Source organism: Sciurus vulgaris (genome assembly GCF_902686455.1).
Source record: "Sciurus vulgaris genome assembly, chromosome: 8".
Classification (NCBI taxonomy): Eukaryota; Metazoa; Chordata; class Mammalia; order Rodentia; family Sciuridae; genus Sciurus; species Sciurus vulgaris.
In genome coordinates, this window is record NC_136468.1 from 35,905,094 (window position 1) to 35,925,680 (window position 20,587).

At 33.7% G+C, this 20,587-nt stretch overlaps 1 protein-coding gene across 3 annotated transcripts in view; it reads right to left on the reverse strand.

The window, feature by feature from the left end:
• Window positions 1–20,587, reverse strand: part of CFTR (CF transmembrane conductance regulator) — a 159,662-nt gene that overhangs the window by 10,164 nt on the left and 128,911 nt on the right. For all 3 annotated transcript variants that reach the window (XM_079150515.1, XM_079150517.1, XM_079150516.1), the window contains exons 22-24: window positions 17,916–18,167; window positions 10,039–10,194; window positions 721–810 (exon numbers count right to left, since the gene is read on the reverse strand). In XM_079150515.1, the coding sequence (XP_079006641.1) occupies window positions 721–810; window positions 10,039–10,194; window positions 17,916–18,167 (498 nt within the window). The remainder of the gene's footprint in view (window positions 1–720; window positions 811–10,038; window positions 10,195–17,915; window positions 18,168–20,587) is intronic.

Consider the following 20,587-nt stretch of genomic DNA (forward strand, 5'->3'; position numbering starts at 1 on the left):
TATCTTAAGTCTCACCGTCTCTCTTTTAGATGATATTTAGATGAGACTTCTAGTTTTAGATTTTTAAGTTGATGCTAGAATGAGTTAAGACATTTGGGGTTATTGAGATGAGATAAATGCATTTTGTATAAGACAGTAACATGCATTTGGGGAAACAAGGAGGTTAACTCTAGATCTAAATGTTTTTGTACTTTGAAAATATTATATGTCAAAACCCTAACCTCCACCGTCATGACAGTAGGAGGTGAGACCTTTGAGAGATGCTTAGGTCATTAGGACAGTGCTCTTGAGAACGGATTAGAGCTATTGTAAAAGAGCTCCCAGAGAGATCGTTCACCTATTCTACTACACAGAAAGAAGCCACCATCTATGAATCAGGAAGCAATTTCTTAGCAGCACTGAAACTGCTGGTACCTTGATCTTGGATTTTCTGGCCTCCAGAAATGTGAGAAATTAATTTCTGTTGTATATAAACTATACAGTCTATGGCATTTTATTAGCTTAAATGTACTGAGACAGGGCCTGAGTCCTCTGAAAGGGGTTAATCTAAAGTATAGAGTGCTCCAGGAAGATCAGGGTACTCCTGTTAAAGTTGTATGTATGTGTGCACCACACAAACACACAAAGGTAACTACATAAAATTATCTCAGCTGTGACAACCATTTTTGTATGTATATGAACTACCACTTTCCCCAAAATTATTTGAATTAGCATCCTTACCTCATCTGCAACTTTCCATATTTCTTGATCACTCCATAGTTCATAGGGATCCAAGTTTTTTCTAAATGTTCCAGAAAAGATAAATACTTTCTATAACAATAAAGAGGAAGAAAGCATGAATAACCTAAATATCACCTTTTCCTTATTTTAATGTGAAATGCATCACAGAAAAAAAAAATCTTACAGCAATGTACCAAACATCCATGTACTTATCATTTGGTTTTCTTAAATTTTAATATTTTATTATGCTTGCTCTGTACCAATTTTTAAAGGAAAATTAAGGCAATATTTGAAGCATCTTGTGAACATTTCTCTAATGTTCCAATGTCCTTATAATAAGGAAATTGAGATGATTTTAAGTTGTGGAAACTTAAAAATTTTTTTATTTCCAGCAATATTCCTTATTATAAGCAAATACAACATGAAATTTTGAAGTTCAAAAACATTAAGTTTATGAGCTATAATTAACTTGTCAGAGTACATTCCTAGTCTGTTAATGTATTTTCCTTGGATTTCTTTGATAACCCTAGCTTCCTAAGGGATTTTGAAAATGGTTTAACTTACAGGCATTTATTCAAACACACTTGCACATGTGGTCTACAAATCAGGACACATCTCTATTTTCACCACCAGACAGGAGAGGGCCACAATTAGAAATCAGTGATGAAAGAGTGGAAATCAAATATCTGATAAACTGCATGTGTGTCACAGAAGGAAGGCAGATGAGATTGATGGAGGTGAGATGAGAAATGAGTCTAATTGCCTGCAAGGAGTGCTACACAGCTTTCTCCTTGTGACATTCAACTTGCCACATCACTGTCTATTTGAGTTTGCTTAAATAATGTCTTAAAAGAAAATCACTGTTTCACTAGGAAATGCTCATGTAATAAATGCTCATGTAACAACATAAACAATAATATTTAGCCCTTTGTATATATAATTCAGCTGAGAAAATAATTTTATGTTAATGTCTTGAATAATTTTTTTCTTTTCTTTTTCTTTTGCCTTTGGTTGATGACACTTACTAAAGGGAATTAAGAACTAAATTTCTCAGAGTCTCAGTTTCACAAATTGCTTTAGTCTAAGACAGACTGCTCAGTATCCATGTAATCTGTAAGGAACCACACAAGGCAAGCTGGTTCCAGATTACAGTGCCTGTACCTCTCAGGTAGAAAGAGTATATTCTCCCCAAAGTTATCAAGTTCAAGGAGGATCATATCGGAGACCTAATCTTCAGGGGCATAATTTATGGATTAAAGAACAATGTTATTGCCAAATGTCTCAGGAATTCTCTAGAGAGGGCAACCAGAAGTCTTACTATAGATATTTCTTGACCTGTATTAAAATCACCTTCCTGAGGGACACTGACATAGCTCTACAGAGGCAGACATGAGATGAATGTATGATTCACAGGATCATAGATATATGGTGGATCTATCTGTGCATCCAACTCTATGCTTCTAAGTACATGACAGTAATGTCCAAATGAGCTAAAGAGAACAGACAAAGGACATTATTGGAAAATTCTGACAAACTAATGAGAACTAAACAAGAAGTGGTCCTGAGAATTTGAATCAATTCATTATTTAACCAGTTGGGTCTATTTATTAACTAAAGTTCAAAAGCTTGCCAATAAAATTCTGCCATTTACTATTTTTAATATATTTCTTTTTATATTGCAGTTCTTGATTTCAAAATGTCCTTGACTCATTGAGAAGGTGTGGGCCAACCAAGTATCAGACAACATATCAAATGCTTCAGAAAAGTGATCTCCACCACAGAGAGGCTTACCATGTGCCATGCCATGGGCAGGTTCATTACATGTGTTATCTCATTCTATCTTCATACCAACCTAATGAGATAAATCCTATTACTGCATATAAAGAAATAGCAGCTTGGAAATTAAGTTCAGTGACTTGATTGGGGTCACTGAGCAACTAGATAATAGGAACTGGAATTCAAAACCAGGCACGTGTGTTTGTCTCCAAATCTGTGCTCCTTGACACCACAGCAAAATGTCTCAGGTTCTTTCTGGGCCAGTCCCCCATCCCCAACTCAATTTGAAGCCAGCAAAGATTAAAAGATAGACAGGAGTGCATGAAGAGCTCATCAGGGCTTGGGAGCATAGTTTTATTTAAACACAGTTATTCATCCCTGTAGCCAGAGACTTAGTTGCTCTGGGGTTAGCTTCTTCTTCCTATGCAGGGCCTGAGTTGAAGAGCTTCAAATGGGCTACAGCATTTTCATAACTTTGGAGGAGGCTTTTACATTCAAAGGAAGCACACAACAGAAATATTTACTTTGGCCAGATAGAATAATGCCATTATCTTGGAAGACTGTGGACAGAGGCCAAAGGTGTTATAGCTTCAAAGCAGACAGTTATTGAAAGCCTTGTGCTTGCAGAAGTGCCACAGCAATGCAAGGTTTGGATGCAAACAGGGATCCTGCCTTTCTCATTTTTTTGTTTTCTAAAATGGGAAGTACCACCTTTCTTCTGAAATCGACTCCACCTCTGTGCTTCCCATCTCCGTATTCAACACCTTCATTTCCTCAATCCAGGAACTTGAGACTCAACCATGACTTTTCTCTCTCCTGATCTTCCCAAATGAAATTAATCATCAGTCCTATGATTTTTTTTCCAAAATTATTTGTCAAATCAATGGATTTCTCAACTTCTACTGCTACTGAATGGTTTAGGCCATCAGTATCTCTCTCCCAACCACTGAGAGAGCTTCCTAAATGATTTCTTCTACTATGCTCTTACTTTCCATTCAATTCTTTCTCACTTGGCAACCAAAGCAAGACACTAAAAGTATAAGCTGGATCATTTCATTAATCCTTTAAAAAATGACTTTTCATTGTACTCAGGGCATAATGTACTGTCCTAAAGATGGCCTACAAGACCTTATATGATTTAGCCTCTTCTTCCTCTGGTTCATCTATACCCTTCTCTACTCCCTTTCCTTTTTTCACTCCAGACTCTTTGGCATTCTTTCAATTCCTTAGCTTCTTCATATATTTCATTTTCCTTGCTTAGGAATTTCATCTTCTACATTTGACCCAGGGACAACTACATTCTTTGTATTTCAAATTTAATTTAATTTCCTTAGGACGCCTTTCTTGCTTCAAAACTGAATAAACCCTTTCAAAATATTAAGATTATAAATGCAACTGTGGGCAACTTGTTTTTAATATCCATTGCTCCTATTAGATTATAACTTCATTGTGTACCCTCTACATCCTGTATTAATTCTTGAGACTCAGGAAAGAATAGAGATCACCATTGTTCACCACATGACTAATCGCTTCCCTATCATAATATATAGTGCAATAAATGTTGCTGGAATGAATGAGTGGGTGAATGTGAAGATAAGAAGTAAAAATATAAAAACATCAAAGTCAGAGTTCAACTTCAACATAAATGTTATTTTTCTTCCATTTTGAAAAGTAACTTCTACCAGCTGTTTTGCTTTTCCTCAGAAGGTTGTGGAGAGGGTTTATTAAAATGTGACCTAAATGCTTACAAGTATTATAGTCTTTTAAAGAATAATACTGACAACTCATTAAAACTTTGCTGGTTCTTTATAATTATTTAATAAATGGTTTATCTAACTTTTATTCATAATAGCCTAATAATTTATATGAACTATTTAGCAAATGTTATACATAACACATATATTACATAAGTATTAATTCATAATACATATGAATTAATTTTATTTAAAATGGATAGATATTTGCAATTATGAAGAAAGACAGCTGTTTGTTGGAACAAACATCCAAAAGTTTTAAGTGTGGTAGATTTGTTACCATTCAGAAATTCTATAGGTTTTTTGTTTATAGTTTATTGTCTAGCATAAGGCAATGAACTGAGTATTCCTTTAATTTTAAAGAAAATCCAACTGAACAAACTGGTTCAGTTAGAATTCAATTTCATACAATCAATCAGACATTCCATTCCTCTATTACAAATAGGATCTGGCACTCTCAAACTTCCAGGGGTGCCAGTGGGTGTCTTAGTTCTGTTTTCTAAATGGAGTGAACTTTCCACAAATTCTTCTCTGCTGCTGAAAGGTCTTTGGAGGTCACCTGAGTCCTTTTCCACTGGTTTACAAATGAAACAGCCAGGGCCTGAGACGTTACATGGTTTGGCCAACTGCACAGGTTTTTTTTTTTTTTTTTAAAAAAGTACCTGAAACTATCAATCACAATGATTCTCTATCTCTCTTTTAAGAAACTATTCACTAATAAGAAAGTTAGGGTGTGCAAATATTTGATATTTATTTAATGTCATGTATGATATAAAGAGCAATTCTTGAGAATCAGGGAAGAATAAAGAGATCTCCATTGTTCACCACATGGCTAATCTCTTCCCTTGAGCTCTCTCCTTAACCCCTCCACTCAGGAAACAGCTGAGCCTACATGGAGTTCTCAGAACAGGCATTAAGCTCTAGCACTGGATGTCAAATGAAAACAAAAAAGCAATTTTGCTTCTGTGATGACTGAATGTAATACAAATTAAATAAGTAGGAGGAATGGCTCTCTATCCTGAAACATATAGTGCTATTAATTTTGGTCCAAAGGGGAAATACATATATGGAAAGAGAGAAGAGAAGAGAAGAGAAGAGAAGAGTAGAGAGAAGAGAAGAGAAGAGAAGAGAAGAGAAGAGAAGAGAAGAGAAGAGAAGAGAAGAGAAGAGAAGAGGAGACAGACAGATCATGTGTAGTTCTGTTTAGACTGGCCCAAATGCTTGCAAGTATCACAGTGGTCATGTTTTGACAATGTTTGCAACATTTTCTGATATTCTGAATCAGTACCATAAAAAAAAATCTATCTAATGTAATTAATCAAGATCCACAGTTGCATTAGAGAATGTTGAAAAATATGCAAAAACAAGCAGAATTTTGCTTTCAAGAACACCTAGAATAAGATGAATAATATATTTCTCAGTCAGAACTATTAAAGGTTTATAACAAGTACAGATTAATTTTATAATAGAAAAGTGCATGCCATATATTTATATGTAAATGCTCACATGTAAATGTTTAAATTATTTCTTGTAAAGTTTTTAGTGTTTGACAGCTTTTTTAATCCCATAACTTGTTAGTATATACTTTTTCAGAGATAGTATTCAAAATGTTTTCCTGATTGAAAACAGTATCAAAAATTTCAAACTTTGAGGCTCCAAAATAGCGATTGTGCTGCCCTTTTATCTTCAACAGTTATTTTCCTCTTCTCCCTTGAATTTGGCACCTCACCCCACTGTCCTCACGTTTAGTTCAGATGCTCATCACATCAGAGTTGGACAGTTTTGGAGTCTCCATGCTTCTCATTCCTTCCCCCAAAGTCTGTCCACCACCCGTTAATGTTCTACCACCCTTTCACTCCAGAAGAGTGAGTCCACGCCTTGTGGACCATGTCAGGACTTACCAAGTCTTTCTTTTTTCTCCTACTACCCCTCACATATAACCTCTGATTCTCTGCCCACCCCTGACTTTTTCTAATTCCCATATTTGTGCTTGTTCATAATCTCCCTGCCTGAAATTCCAAGCACTCAACCTTCCTAAAACCTACAAACCTATAGGACTCATTTTCATTATTACTTTCTTTGTGAAACTATCCACACTTCATTCATCCCCACAGAATATACCCCTAATGTGATACAAAGAAAAAGGAGACATGATACTTTGTCCTCAAGGAACTATAAAAAGCATAATAACAAGGAGTACTGGAACACTGTGTATTGTACTCACAATAGCCAGGGAGGAGGCTGAGAACTTTAAAAGTATCAACTTATTCAATACCTAAAAAACCTCAATGATGCTGTTACTAGCATTATACTCATTTTACAGAAAGGAATCTAAGGCACAGAGAAATTACTTACCTAAGATTATATGAATTAAAACTCAATACCAATAGAACCATAACCCCTCGTGAAAGAGATCAAGAATTTAGTGATGCAGCACAAAACAATGGATGTGGAATTCCTATTGGGCAAGCTATTGTTTTAAGAGCCTTGGAAAAGAAAAAGTAGTAAGAAAAAAATGTCTCATTTAGTATTTCCATTGTATTCTTTTTGTTAGCCTGCTTCCTTTTTTGATAGTTTTGTTTAAATGTTGCCTCTTTAACTAGCATGTCTGCAATGTATTTATAATAATAAGTATGTATTAAACAATACACAGATGATTGTAGCATTAGACACTTCAGAAGTTTGAGGAGAGATTTATAAGGAAGGCCCTAGATTCCATCTGGGACTAGAATGTGAGTGGAGTATTTTGAGTTGGAGTCAAAAATCCCAAATTCACACAGTCTGAATGTTAGTTTAAGAAGTTTGGTTTATGTGCCACGTATAATGGAGAGATGCAAGGAACAAGATGAGGAAAGCCTAACAGTACGGGTGGAGAAAAGAAGGATACACTGACGTGGTGCAAGAGTAACAGGAGGCATGGGAACTGGGCTTTCTGGCAGAATTATCCACAGCACCCCTGATGAGCCCATACCTTCGCCAAGACTATACCTAATGATCTGTATTTGATTTATCATTTTGGTCATAATATTTCTTCCTTTGATCTGAAATATGACAATGAATGTAACTTTGCACTTCTCATTAAAACTTACAGGTCAGATTTGGGCCTTACTGTGACAGATGAATGACAAACATAACCTATACATTTTAGATAGCTATAAAATCTACAGTACTTTTAATTTTATATAGAAGGGGTTTAACAATTAAAGGATCAATTGTTAATGATTATTAAATAGAATAAGAGTGACCACATCCCCATTTTCATCCTTCATATCTGTAGACATATTTTAGCCCTCCTGGCATCCCCTAGAACAAAGGATATCCCAATTCTGTGATAGGAGTCATGTGTAGGAATGGATTATTTTTGGATCATACAGTTTATGGCAAGGATAGGTCAAGACATTCACTTAGAATAGCTTGCAGTCTTTCAAACTTAAACCTAAAGCTTTAAATATAAATTTGAAAATTAATTGCCTTTTTTAATTAACTAGGTGTTTAATAAGTCCACGGCTAATGAACAATTTTAATCCTTGGTGTTTTGAACTGCCTAAGCCTTGACTGTAAACCTTGTTGCCTTCTCTTCATGACCTCACATTATGCTCACAGTCATAATAGAACAAATTAAAGAGGCTTCACCTCCAAATATATACAATAGCCTGTTTTCCAGGCTGGAGTGTTCTCTGAGATTGCTTTCTAGTTGTAGAATAGAAGAATTAAAAACAAAAACAAAACAAACAAACAAACAAACAAACAAAAAAAACTACAAAGGCTTGACAAAACTATTGGTATCCTGTTGTTCCACAGGAAAAGTTTCAGGATCACTATGAGACAGAGGGGAAGTTTCTTGTTCAAAGTTCCTATTTCATGTCTCTGTAGACCAGTGTCAAATTAACCTAGCAATCTCTGATAGGTCACAGAGATCTTCAGAATGATGCCTTTGCAGGGTTTGGGAGATAGGATGATGAAAAAGCAAACAAAATGATCTCTCCTTGGATATTAAATTCCTTCTTTTCTTTCTAAAGATTAAACTCTAGGGAAGGAAAAATTCCTTAATTTGAACTTTTCAAAAAAATTATGAAAATAAAAACATCTCTTAGTTAGCATATGAATTTGACCCCTTTCCTTAGCACATAATAGTCAAAAACTGTCAGCATGAAAGAAGTTGTACATTCTGTCGACAGATATGCTTGTGATACTGAGTTAGTTCCAGAAATCAGGGTCATAAATACATATGTGAAAAGTATCTATGTCATTATCATCAAGTATCTCAGAAGGAATCTCTAAAAGCATTTTTTCCTTAGTGTATAATAAAGCTTAAAGCCATGGAAGAGGAAAAATGAAACAAAGGAAAGCTTGAAAGATTTCCTTTATCAGAAAGGCAAGATATACAATTTTCATAACTCTGGCCCATTAGGTTCCTCCAGGTCTTGCATATTTAGTTTCCTAAGTAGAACATTTAAGAATACAAAAGTGTCTACTGCATGGCATATAAATCCCCAGTGAGACTGAAATTGACTTTTGGAGCTTGGCTGACTCTAATGGACAGCTTTGTGTGAACAAAAACAAGAAACCCAAAAGTTTTATTATTGTTAGTTAAAAATGGAACCAGAAGACCTAGTTAACTGTATAACAACACTTCTCTAACAACCAGATTCTATTCCATGTTCTTCAGCATTTTTATTATGCCTAATGCTATCACCTTGGGATACTTGTATTTCCAGTTTTTCTTTATCTTTAGACCATCCAAAAATCTGCTTTTTCTTTTTGAGAAAACAAGACTGTTTTCAAAACTCCAGCCAGGATTAAGCTTTTGGCAACATGGCAAAGTCCAAACAAATGAATTAAAAGCATCAGTTTAGCAGTTTTGATATTTAGTGCCTCATTAGTTTAAGGGAGCAAATGTCCCCCAAAAGTAATCTATCAAGACATACAAGCTTTTTTCTCGGTTTAGATTTGAGTCAATAGACCTGGAGACACTCCCGGAATTTTAATTTTGTATTAAAAATTGAGAGATGTTAGAATACTAGAGGAATGAATCAGAGCCCACTAGTACTAAGGGACAAAAGTTATTAAAACAATGAATACCCAAAGAGATGAAAGCAAATATACCAAATGCCTTTCAGTTTGGGGCCCAGTAAAGATATTTCTTGGTTTTTCGTTTAGATCATTTCAAACTGAAAATGTTGCTATTTCTCTCATATATAAGAATTGCACTTGTACAATAACACAGATAAAATAGTACTAAGCCAATGAGGCCAGAAGTTCTTTTGACCCAAATCAAAGAGTGACATTTTAAGAGGGGGGAAAAAGTTACAGATTAATCTGACATGGTTCTTCCTATCCAAAGAACAAAAAGCAACCAACACATTTTCTGCTTTCAATTCTACCACCTTCCAAGTGTTTGCTGTTTTCAGGAGCATCTTTCATGTCTGACAAAGCAATTCTCAACCTGCTGTGACTGCCAACTTGGAACTCAGACCACTGAAGCAGGGGGGAAAAAATAAAAAGCTGATAAAAGCAAAAGCCCCGGGCTTTTGCTGTAGAGTACATCTTCTGACAAATGCTATCAAAAACTATGGACATTTTAATAACTACATGTTATAAAGAATTCCAAACTTCTAGAGATATTTTTTTTCCTATGATTTTTTTTTTCTGGCATTGTAGGAAAAAAGAGACGGTAATAAATAACAAATGTATTTGGCAGACAAATTTGAATTTCTTGAGTGCGAGCATCAAATAGTGACAAAAGTGTCCTTAGTTGCTTTCTTTCTGGCTACATCTTTGTGCTCACCTGCGGTATCACTCCAAAGGCTTTCCTCCACTGTTGCAAAGATATTGAGTCCCAAGATACACCATCAATTTGGATTTCTCCTTCAGTGTTCAGCAGTCTCAAAAAAGCTGATAACAATGTGCTTTTCCCTGATCCAGTTCTTCCCAGGAGACCCACCTATGGGGTAAAAGTGATGGAATTACTCTCATGACATACAGAAACCACACCGTAAATGCAATTCAGGATTGTACTTCAATAAAAACCAGTGGAATTGTTTCTCCTGCCATCAGGGGAAGATTTTCACTTACTCACTTAACCCTTTTGAACACTCCCAATTCTGATCAATTGATGGAGGGAAAAATAACTCTAGAATAGAATGCAGAAATAGTGCTATCACAAGGAATTTGACACCTGATGGTCACTGACCTTTACTAACAACAAAAAGATTGAAAATGAACATTCAACATTAAGGAAAAGAAAAGTCAGTGTCTTAATGCACATCATTTCTAAGGATGAGCTTGAGTCAGAAGCAGAGACATACACCTGATCTAGTTCCAAACATGGATATAAACTTTAAAATTAATTAACACGAAATAGGTCTAATATTCAGATACTATCTCTAATAAAGTAAGTGAGTGTCAAGTTCAGGCCTGACAATAAACAAGAATATGTTCAGGGAGCTATATATTCCCAAAGAAGGCTGGGTGAATCCAGGATTGGATAAGCACTTGAAAAGTCATCAAATCAAATTCAGGGAGCAAAAAGGACATTAAGGAAAAGTAAAAAATAAAAAAGTTATTCTTGTTATCTAGTCTGGAAGAGCGTAGCATGGAATTAAGGATGTCATACATCTTGGAGGGAGACAAGTGTGGCAGGAGACCCATGGAATACCCCAACTGTGTATTCAAATGTCAGCTCAAATCCCAGCTCTTGAAGAAGTGGGTTGGGTTGGGATGGAATGTTCCTTCAGTCACTAGCTGACTAGAGAATAAACTGTATGACATTTAGTGATTAGTGAGGGAATTTAATTCACTTCCTTCTCTTTTCCTTTTTGTTTTTTTAATCATTTGGCCTCTTTACAATAGAACTTAGCAAATGATCTTCTAGAATAGTATTTTTCATATGATCTGTAATGAAGGATTTTTTTTTAATTCCCAATTCACTGCAAATTAGCACTTTAAAAACATATAATAAAAATGAACTTCTAAAAGCTTACTCTGAATGTCTATACTTATTTCATCATAGGCCAGTAACTAGTTGGTAAACCAGAACTAGTATGTGGGACCACCATAAATGTTTTAGAGTTTATAACCACCCATGATAACAATAACTTATGGAATATTTATAGAAACTTGATACGAAACTAGACCTTTGGGATAAGCTGGTAAGCAATAATAACAGTAATGATGGTCTTCCTATCCATCAATAAGAGCTCTAAACCAGAACTTTCACAACTGTTTTTCTCTGAGACAACTGAGAAAACCAAATCAAATCAATGTTATTCACAACTCCCTGTTGTGTTTCGTCACAGTATTAAGTACAACTGGTAATTATTTTTTCTCAGTTGTTGCTTATGTTCATACCAAAACTATAAAGTTCAACAAGGGTAGTGTGTCTATCTTGTTTTCCATTCTTGGCATCTGACGTTGTGGTTGGCTTACATAAAGTTTTCAACGAAATACCTATTTGAATTGACTGAGGGACAGTCAGATGGAAGGACATGAGTAGATGAATAAACATACATATCTAGTTGATCTTACAAATAAATGGATTTACTTAATTTTCATCAATAGCCAGATGGAACCTTAATTCCAAACCTTGTAGAATTTCATATGCATATTTCTGAACAAGCCCACCTTTGTCATGATTTTTCAAACACAGTAGTAGAGCTTTGTATAGGTAATATGAATATGCACACTGCATGTGAGACAGAAGGTAAGAGAACAAAGGGAGGTTCAATAGGTGACAGTAATTTGCTCTAAGTTCATACCAAGAATATGGGGTAAAAAGTACCCTGAGGTCTAAATCCCTGTTATCAGTCAGGGTCCTGATGCATAAAATAAATGACCATGTTGCCTTTCCTTCAAAAGTAAATTCTGTTTTACAACTAGATTAAGTCAATTTATAAATATTTTTTAGCTTTAAAGCTTTTAACTATTGCTCAGGTTTCCTCCTATCACTGAACTGCAATGTATTATGTCTGACAAGTTTTTCAACAGCAAGGAATCTCATTGGTTTGTACCTAAGTTTTCTTGTTTATATAATTGGCACATAACAATTCTTTTCCAGGATTTGTAAGAGTACTTCCCACAAATAAGCTTCTAAGGCATATCCTAATTCCAAGTCAGTGTTTTCTAGTAATTTCAATGTGCCTCCTAAGAATTGGATGAAGATATATCAAACTACTATGTGGAGAGTTAAACACTGTTCAGTTTGGTGCCAGTTGTGATTGCATTGTTCCACGCATAGAACAGTCTCAGTATATTCCTTTACAGGGTCTTACTTGCAATTTTAACACTACAACAGATGGAAGTGTATTGTAATTATTTTAAATTTCCTTGTGGTCTCCAGAAATCAAGACATCAAGTCAAGTGAAATTTAGATTCAGGGGCCTCTGGCATCTAGGCAAGCACTGCACCATATATAATTGAAGATTTTATATGTTCCTATATTCATTTCTATTAATAAAACTTATATGTTATTCAAATTATTGAATATCTATTACACATCAATTTTTTCCAAGACAGAAATGGGATATGTGTTTAGGAAATCAAACAGGCATTTAGATACTGATGCTAATCTTATCTGGACCCTTGCTCTTCTTCTGAATCACTTTGGATACTGAAGTATTTTGAAGGGAGTACAAATAGAGAAAGCATCAGTAATCACCCAAAAAATAGAACTTAAAGAACTATTAAATATTTCTTTAATTACTAGACTTTCCAGTACAATGATATCTATAATATGCCATCTGAAGAATTAAGCCTAGGTTTATCATGAGGGAACTGACTCCAAATTAAAACTTTAGCCTACATTTTCAGGATAAAAAGGAAAAGAAGAAAGGAAGAGGTACTCTATTTGGGGGAAGATAATCTGGTTATTAAAATTAAGGCAAAAATAATCAAAAAAAATTTAAGAAAAAGCTATTTGAGGTTGGAAAGAAAAAATATTTTTAAAGTAACAGCTATAAAGAAGGTGTTATGTTCCTCATGCATTGAAAATAAAAACTTTTAAAGCATAATTTCTGTGAACTAAAGACTTTGATTAAGAGCAAATAAAGGGCTAGGACACCTTTTTCCTAAACCATTTCCTATGGACAGAGTATTTTAATGTGAAGATTGAATAATTCACTGCGCAAAATATTGAGTTTTTCATCTATTACCCACATATACCCACAAACATTGAAATTCATTAAAAATTAAAGGAGATGTCCATTTAAACTTTGAATTTTCAATTGCTTCTTTTCCAAAGAAGAGTAATTAGCTCACAACTGAGTTTGAAGTATTTTGGGATACCCAAAATTGCATATTTAAGAAATATACTCTGTTACAGTTTGTAAGATGCTGTCACAAACTCTTAAGGGCAAGGCAATAGAAATGACATCTTTAAGATATAAAGCCATTTTAAGAATCAATTCCTATTCTCAGATGACTTTAAAGTAGGAATAAGTCATTCATTCATTCATTCATTCATTCAAGATTTATTAAACTAGACAATGTGCTTGATAAAAGGATAAAAAATAATAATAAAGGACCTCCAGATTCCAGTCTGACATGTGCAGAGCTTGGAAGTGGTCACTCCATCCAAACAAGAGAAGAGCTGAGCAAAGTGGAAAATCAACAACTTTTCTTGAATCTGCCAGAGATGTAAGGTCACAGTGAGAACCACTATCCTCTAAAAACTGGAGAGATTAACAAGCAGATAAAGAGAATCACAACTGATCAGACAGAAGTCACCAAGCAGAAACCTGAGGAACCAGCACCCCAGGGTAAGAAAGCCTAAACTCTGACAACTTACGGGAGACAGTGTGGGTGAGGCTGAAGGCAAAGCAATTCTAAGGGGGCCCAGTCATCAGGAAGCTCTAAACTTGCATGAATTTTATCTCCAGAAATTCTACCATGTTCCCACAGTGGGGATCAAAGAAATATTTCCTTATGTTTCAAGCAAGGGGAGAACAAAGGTAACCATTTTGAGATAGACTAGGGAATTCTGTTCTTAATAAGGCCTCTACTTAAGAAAAACTATCTTACTAAGTCAATCCTGTTAGAATTTTTTTTTTTCAGAGCCTAACTGACCTAAAGTAAGGGAATACTTAACTCTAACCCACTCTTGCCATCCCGTCCCACCTAAGTGCGGTGGGAAAAGCTAAGTGAAGTCCACAGCTCAAGGACACAGGTTCAATAGAAGCCTGAGACTTAGTTGTAGGACTCTAAGAGGCTACCCTCCCCCAACACCTCACCACTACATTACTAAAGGCCTATTTACCATCATTCCTTTTATCTAGTACATCATGTTCACTTTTTGACAAAAAATTACAAGACATATTGAAAAGCTAAATAAACTAATAAAAAACAGTAATTTGAAGACACAGAGCAAGCATCAGAACCAAAGTCAGATACGACAGGGACACTGGAATTAACAGACTGGGAACTTAAAACAACTCTGACTAATAAGATGAGATTTTTAATGGAAAAAATAGATAACCTGCAAAAACAGATGAATAATATAAACAAAAAAGTGGAACTCCTAAGACCGACTGCGATAAATTTTAGAGATTGAAAGAAAAATTCTGGAACAAAAAGGAAGAATTCCTTTGATGAGTTCAGTCATGATGGACATGGCTGAGAATAAAAATCTCCCAGAACAGAAGGCTGAGAATGTAGTCCAATAGTAGTGCACTTGTCTACAATGCTAGAGACCCTGCCTTCAACCCCCAACACTGCAACAAAGAGACAAACACACACAAACAAAAAGAACAGAATACCCCAGAACTGTAAGACAACTACAAAATAGTGTAATATCTGTATAATTGGAATAGCAGAAGGAGAAGAAAGAAAGGGGTGGGGCTGGGAAGAAAGGGAGGAAGGGAGGGGAAACCATTATTTGAAACCATAATGACTGAGAATTTTCCCCAAATTTGTGTCAGATGCCATACTACAGCTCAAAGAAACCAAGCAGAATAATGTCAAAAACAAACCAATAAATAAACAAAATCCAAAAAGACCTATAACGAGGTATACCATAATCAAAATATAAAAAAGCAAAAAGAAATTAAAGCTCTTAAAAGAAGCTAGAGGAAACAAGTTTTATTTTTTAAGAAACAAAGATAAAAATTATACCTCACTTCCCAGAATCTATGCAATCAAGAAATGAGTGAAGTGAAACATTTAAAATGTTGAGAGAAAGAACAGGTCAAACTAGAATTCTAGAAACAAGAATTTACCCTGTGAAAGTATCCTTCAGAAGTGATAAAGATAATTTTTGTCAGACAAAAATTGAGGGAATGTGTTCCTCAGTAGACCTGTCTTGCAAGAAATGTCAAAAGAAGATCTTCAGAGAATAGAAAAATGAAACTCAGATCTACATAAAGGTCAGAAACTTTTATCTACCTAAAGAAAAAAAGAATATCTAAATATATAAGTGAAAGCAAAATGAGAATTTTGATTTTTCTTATTCCTGGTACATCTAATGAAAATCAGTTTACTCAGAATAATTGTAACAACAATGTATTTGATCATATACATTATATATGCATATCTTTTTATATGCATATATAAGTAAAATAAAATATAACAAGAACACTATATTTAGGGAAGAAGCTGGGAAAATTTTGTTATTATAAGGTACTTGCACTACCCATGAAATGATATAGTATTATTTGAAAATGAACTTTGGTTATTTGTGAGTATATATTGCAAACTCTAGGTAAACCACTAAAAAAGACTTCAACTAAAAAAAATAGAATTACTGTTCTAAGAAAGGAGAAAGAATAGAATCATAAAATGCTTAATTGAAACTACAATGTAAAGGAAAAGGGCTAAAGATAAAAAAGAAATAAAGAACAAGGACAACAAATAGAAAACAAAACAAATATGGTGGATATTTATCCAACTACATCAATTACCACTTGCAATGCAAGGGTCTAAATATGCCAGTTAGTTGAGATTGTCAGAGTGAATCAAAAAATAAGACCCAACTACATATTGTCCAGAAGAAACCACTTGAACTTGAGACCCACATAAATTAATAAAGGGATGATAGTTACACCATGCTAAAGCAAATAATTTACCAAGGTTTTCATCCCTGGGTTACATCAACCTGTAGTGCTATTGTATTTAACAACTATTGCATTTTTGGTATCCATCCTGGTGGTCCCAGCAAGACACTCTGGATGCCTTTAGTATTCATTGATATGCAAAGCAAAATGGAATAATTAATTATGTTGTTTCAAGGCAAGAGAGGAACCAAAGCAAATAATTAATTTTACATAATTCCAAACCATAACTAATATCTCTTCACATTCAGTAAAGAAGAAAAAATGTTAAAAAATTTCAGAGATTTCATCAGGGATCCAATGCAAATTTAATATCGATAAACAATTCCATAAATAACCCCATGCTAACACTAGAGATAAATTCAATCATCTAAAATCTTTCCATTTATGCCTAGTTAAAACTGTTTTTCCTCAAGAACAGAAAAAATTAAAACAAATCCCATTCTTGATGAACAGAAAAATAATAGTTATTTTAGTGACGTGAATTTATTTATAGTAAGATGAAGAAATGAGTCAAAATTTCTGGTGTTACATCTTAAGTTAGCATTACACAATGACTTTTTCTTCATCCTATATTTACTTTTACTAGAACTTGGTCCAATGCTTTAAATGTTTATCAAATATTCTGAAAAGTATGTGCTAATAGTCTGTGTCATTATTCATAATGATGACCTAACATCTTTATCAACTGTAAATCTACCTTTTGAAATCACTATCTGAAGTCAAACACAATAAGATGAAGTTTTCAAATTCAACTTTCTTAAGAGCTATCTTTAAAAAAAGACAATCAAAAATATATAATACTTTTGTTTAGATTTATAGAGTGGTCCAGAATAGGGGATTTGAGACAATATAAAACTGTTTATAGAGCTTGAATTACACAGGAAACGACCCCTTTCTTTTCCAAGAATTTGTTCAAAAAATTTGTATATAATGAGTTCCTTCTGTGTCTAGCACAATACTGAGATTTATAAGTATTGTTTATTACTTATAATAAAGTATAAGTATTTTGAAACACTTCAAAATAACGCAATTACTTATTTCTGTGTAGTAAATAATAAAGTTATTACTTAGTAAGCAACAAAATTATTGCTTAGTAAATAATTCTTCCCTTAATTTCTGCTTAGTAATAATTGGGGAAAAAATTAAGTATATTTTGATGAAAACTAAAAAAAAAAAAAAAAAGGAAAAAAAAGTATCATTTGTTTGACAGAACACCAACCAAGTAAAATTGAAGACTAATAATGGAGTCAGCAATAATATGATATTTCTCTTATTGTAATATATTTATAAGATGGAAAATTTAAAGCATGTTATAATTTTGGTTTACTCAATGGCTTCTATGGTTGGTAAACTAACAATTAGATATTAATTAGATATTCTGCAAGTACAGTCACATTTAAACTCAGTCTATTATATATATTCAGAGCTCTGCAAATTAAATTTCACATAAAAAAATGACTCCCTATAATAACAACCTGAAACATGTATGTTTAAATATTGGTCCTTGTATATAATAATCATGTTACAAATGGATTTTGCTAACACATTGCACTTTAGGCTGCTGGAATTCGTGTAGGGAGTGGGACTCACATCTAGCAAACAAGCAATGTTTATATCTCACCCTCTGGCCAGGACTTATTGAGAAGGAAATGTTCTCCAGTATGGCATTCCCACCATCTACATATTTTGCTGTGAGGTCTTTGACGGTCATTTGGCCCCCTGAGGGCCAGATGTCATCTTTCTTCACATGTTGATTCTCAATAATCATAACTTTTGAGAGCTGGCCGTTCTTGGATGGTTTGATGGACTTGGTGGATTTACCCTCTTCAGTCGGCATGTCAATGAACTTAAAGACTCGGCTCACAGATCGCATCTGAAACAAAGAGATTTTATTTTTGTTTATTTAAGAACTATAGACAGAACCAGAATTAGTTTGATGTCTGCTAGAAAATATCTTGTGAGAGTGATGCTGGCTCCTCATCACTCAGTTATTTGTCAGGTTTTTCAACAAATCAACAGGAAATAATTGGATATAATTAAAAGCTTAACCAAAGAGAATTAACTAAGATTTGTACAAACGGGCTCTGGATAGACCTGTTTATCTTTGTGATCACTTAATTCTTAGTTACGCAAGTCACATATAAATAGCCAACTATTCTCAAGAGAATAGATGTTGTCAGAGGGATTTTTTTCCCTCTGACTAGGAGGAGTACTGCACAATGCTGTACAGATGGTATATTATAATAAAATGTACCACACCTCAAAATCACTGCTGAAGATTCTCACTTTTCTCTCAAACTGTTTTAATAACTGTCTACAATCCTCTATGTCAGCTGGGTCATAAGTGAACTCTTAGTACTTAGTCAGTTTTAAATAACCTCACAATGATCTTAAAACAGATTTAAGGCATTGGCATAAATCTGTAGTTAAATATTTACATATTTAATCCCAATTATTTAAATATCAATTTCCAATCCTGTTCAGAATGCAACTGTACATAAGGGTTATATTTAAAATAAAATATGCATCTGCTTTATAAATTTGTATAACATTATGTATAGAAAACTAAAGGAGCTCTATTATCTTAAAAAGATATTTAATTAAATTCTTTAACAAAACCATATTTCTCTGATCATTATGATTTATTAGAATTTAGAATATGATTTTTAAAACAGCCTATTAATAATAGGTATACAATAGATATTTGAACAATGAATGAATTAATACATGAATGAGTAAATAAAAATTAATAAGAGTTTGAAAACAATATTCTCTCAATCTTTATTTTTTAAATGTCATTTTTCACTTGTTTATCATCATTTTTGTAACTTGTACATCTTTATGAGGTACCTTATGGTAATTCAAAACATGCATACTATCTGAAATAATTAAATCAAGGTGAGAAGCATTTCCAAAAAGATATCCTTGATCCTGTTGTTCAGCCCTTCTGAGATGTTAACAGCTTAGAGGACAGAATTTTACTTCTTTATCTGAGTCTTGATAGTAACTGTTGATGCTGACTTTATTCACCTTTATAATATTAACTAACTTTCTTCTTTACAATATTAATATATTATCATCTTATTTATAGCTATGGCTTAGACTTTAGAAATAATTCTTTTTTTAATAAAAATGGTAGGTATAAATGCATTGGGGCATTTGCCTCTATTGCTGTTATTTTTTATCATCAAAAGGTGAAACTGGAAACTGTCTTCATCTTTAGTATGGGCTAAAAGCACAGTAGTTCAGACATCAATCCTTCATTGAACATTGAAAGTTCATCTTTGCAATTCTAACTTTAATGCCTGTTTTCATATGCTACTGATCAAGCCTGCTATGTTTGTAAAGTTCTTTCTTCTTTCTAGTAATTTTTTATTTCAGTTCCCTTTATCTTGAAAATATCTTTGAACCACCTTCAATTATCACTCAAGATTTAAGAAGAGAATTGTTTTTAAGTCAATGGCACTGTTAAGGAAATAAAAAGGGTCCAAAGCCCATACCCATCATAAAGAACTCTAGAGGAAGCAAAGGGGGTATAATTACAATTTCTCCCACACTTAATATTTTAAATTCTGAATTACAAATGACTTTAAGGGGATGTCAAATTCTTATTCAGTTATTGTTGATTACTTTTGAATTAAATTGTACTTTTGCTTTTCACTTTCAGTAACTTTCATAGAGTTGCTAGTCTATATAAAGTCTGAAAGATAAATTACAGCTGTAATTATCATTGCAAAGAAACTAGCAGAGAAATGCATTTCAAACACTTACTGTATTTATCCTGCATAAGAATAGCATCTTTCTCTTGCGATAACTTAGAGAAATATATAGAGGTGGCTTAACTTTATAAAATAGGAACTGTTATTTTTGTTTGTCAATTGTGTGAAGAATTGTAAACTAATCTTCATTAAATACTTTAGTATATCAAGAAAGATATGATGTACCTTTTAATATTCCCAAATAACCAATAAAGCATTTAAATATTGCTGTCTAAACTACTCAAAATTATACATAGAATTATTAGAAAATAAAGACTCTCCCAACCACATTTTAGCCACACTGGAATATTACATACAATTTTTTTTTTTTTTTTTTTTTTTTTTTTTTTGTCTATGGACTTGTGTTTGAGCACTGTAAATTATATGCACCATTACTGAGGCTCACTTCCGGGCACACCAAAACTTCTGATGTCAAATATGAAAAATGGAAAGTACTTATCAAATTTAGAAAATGAAAATTTCCAACTTGAATGACCCAAAGACAGACTATTATAGTCACTCCCAGCACGGTCAA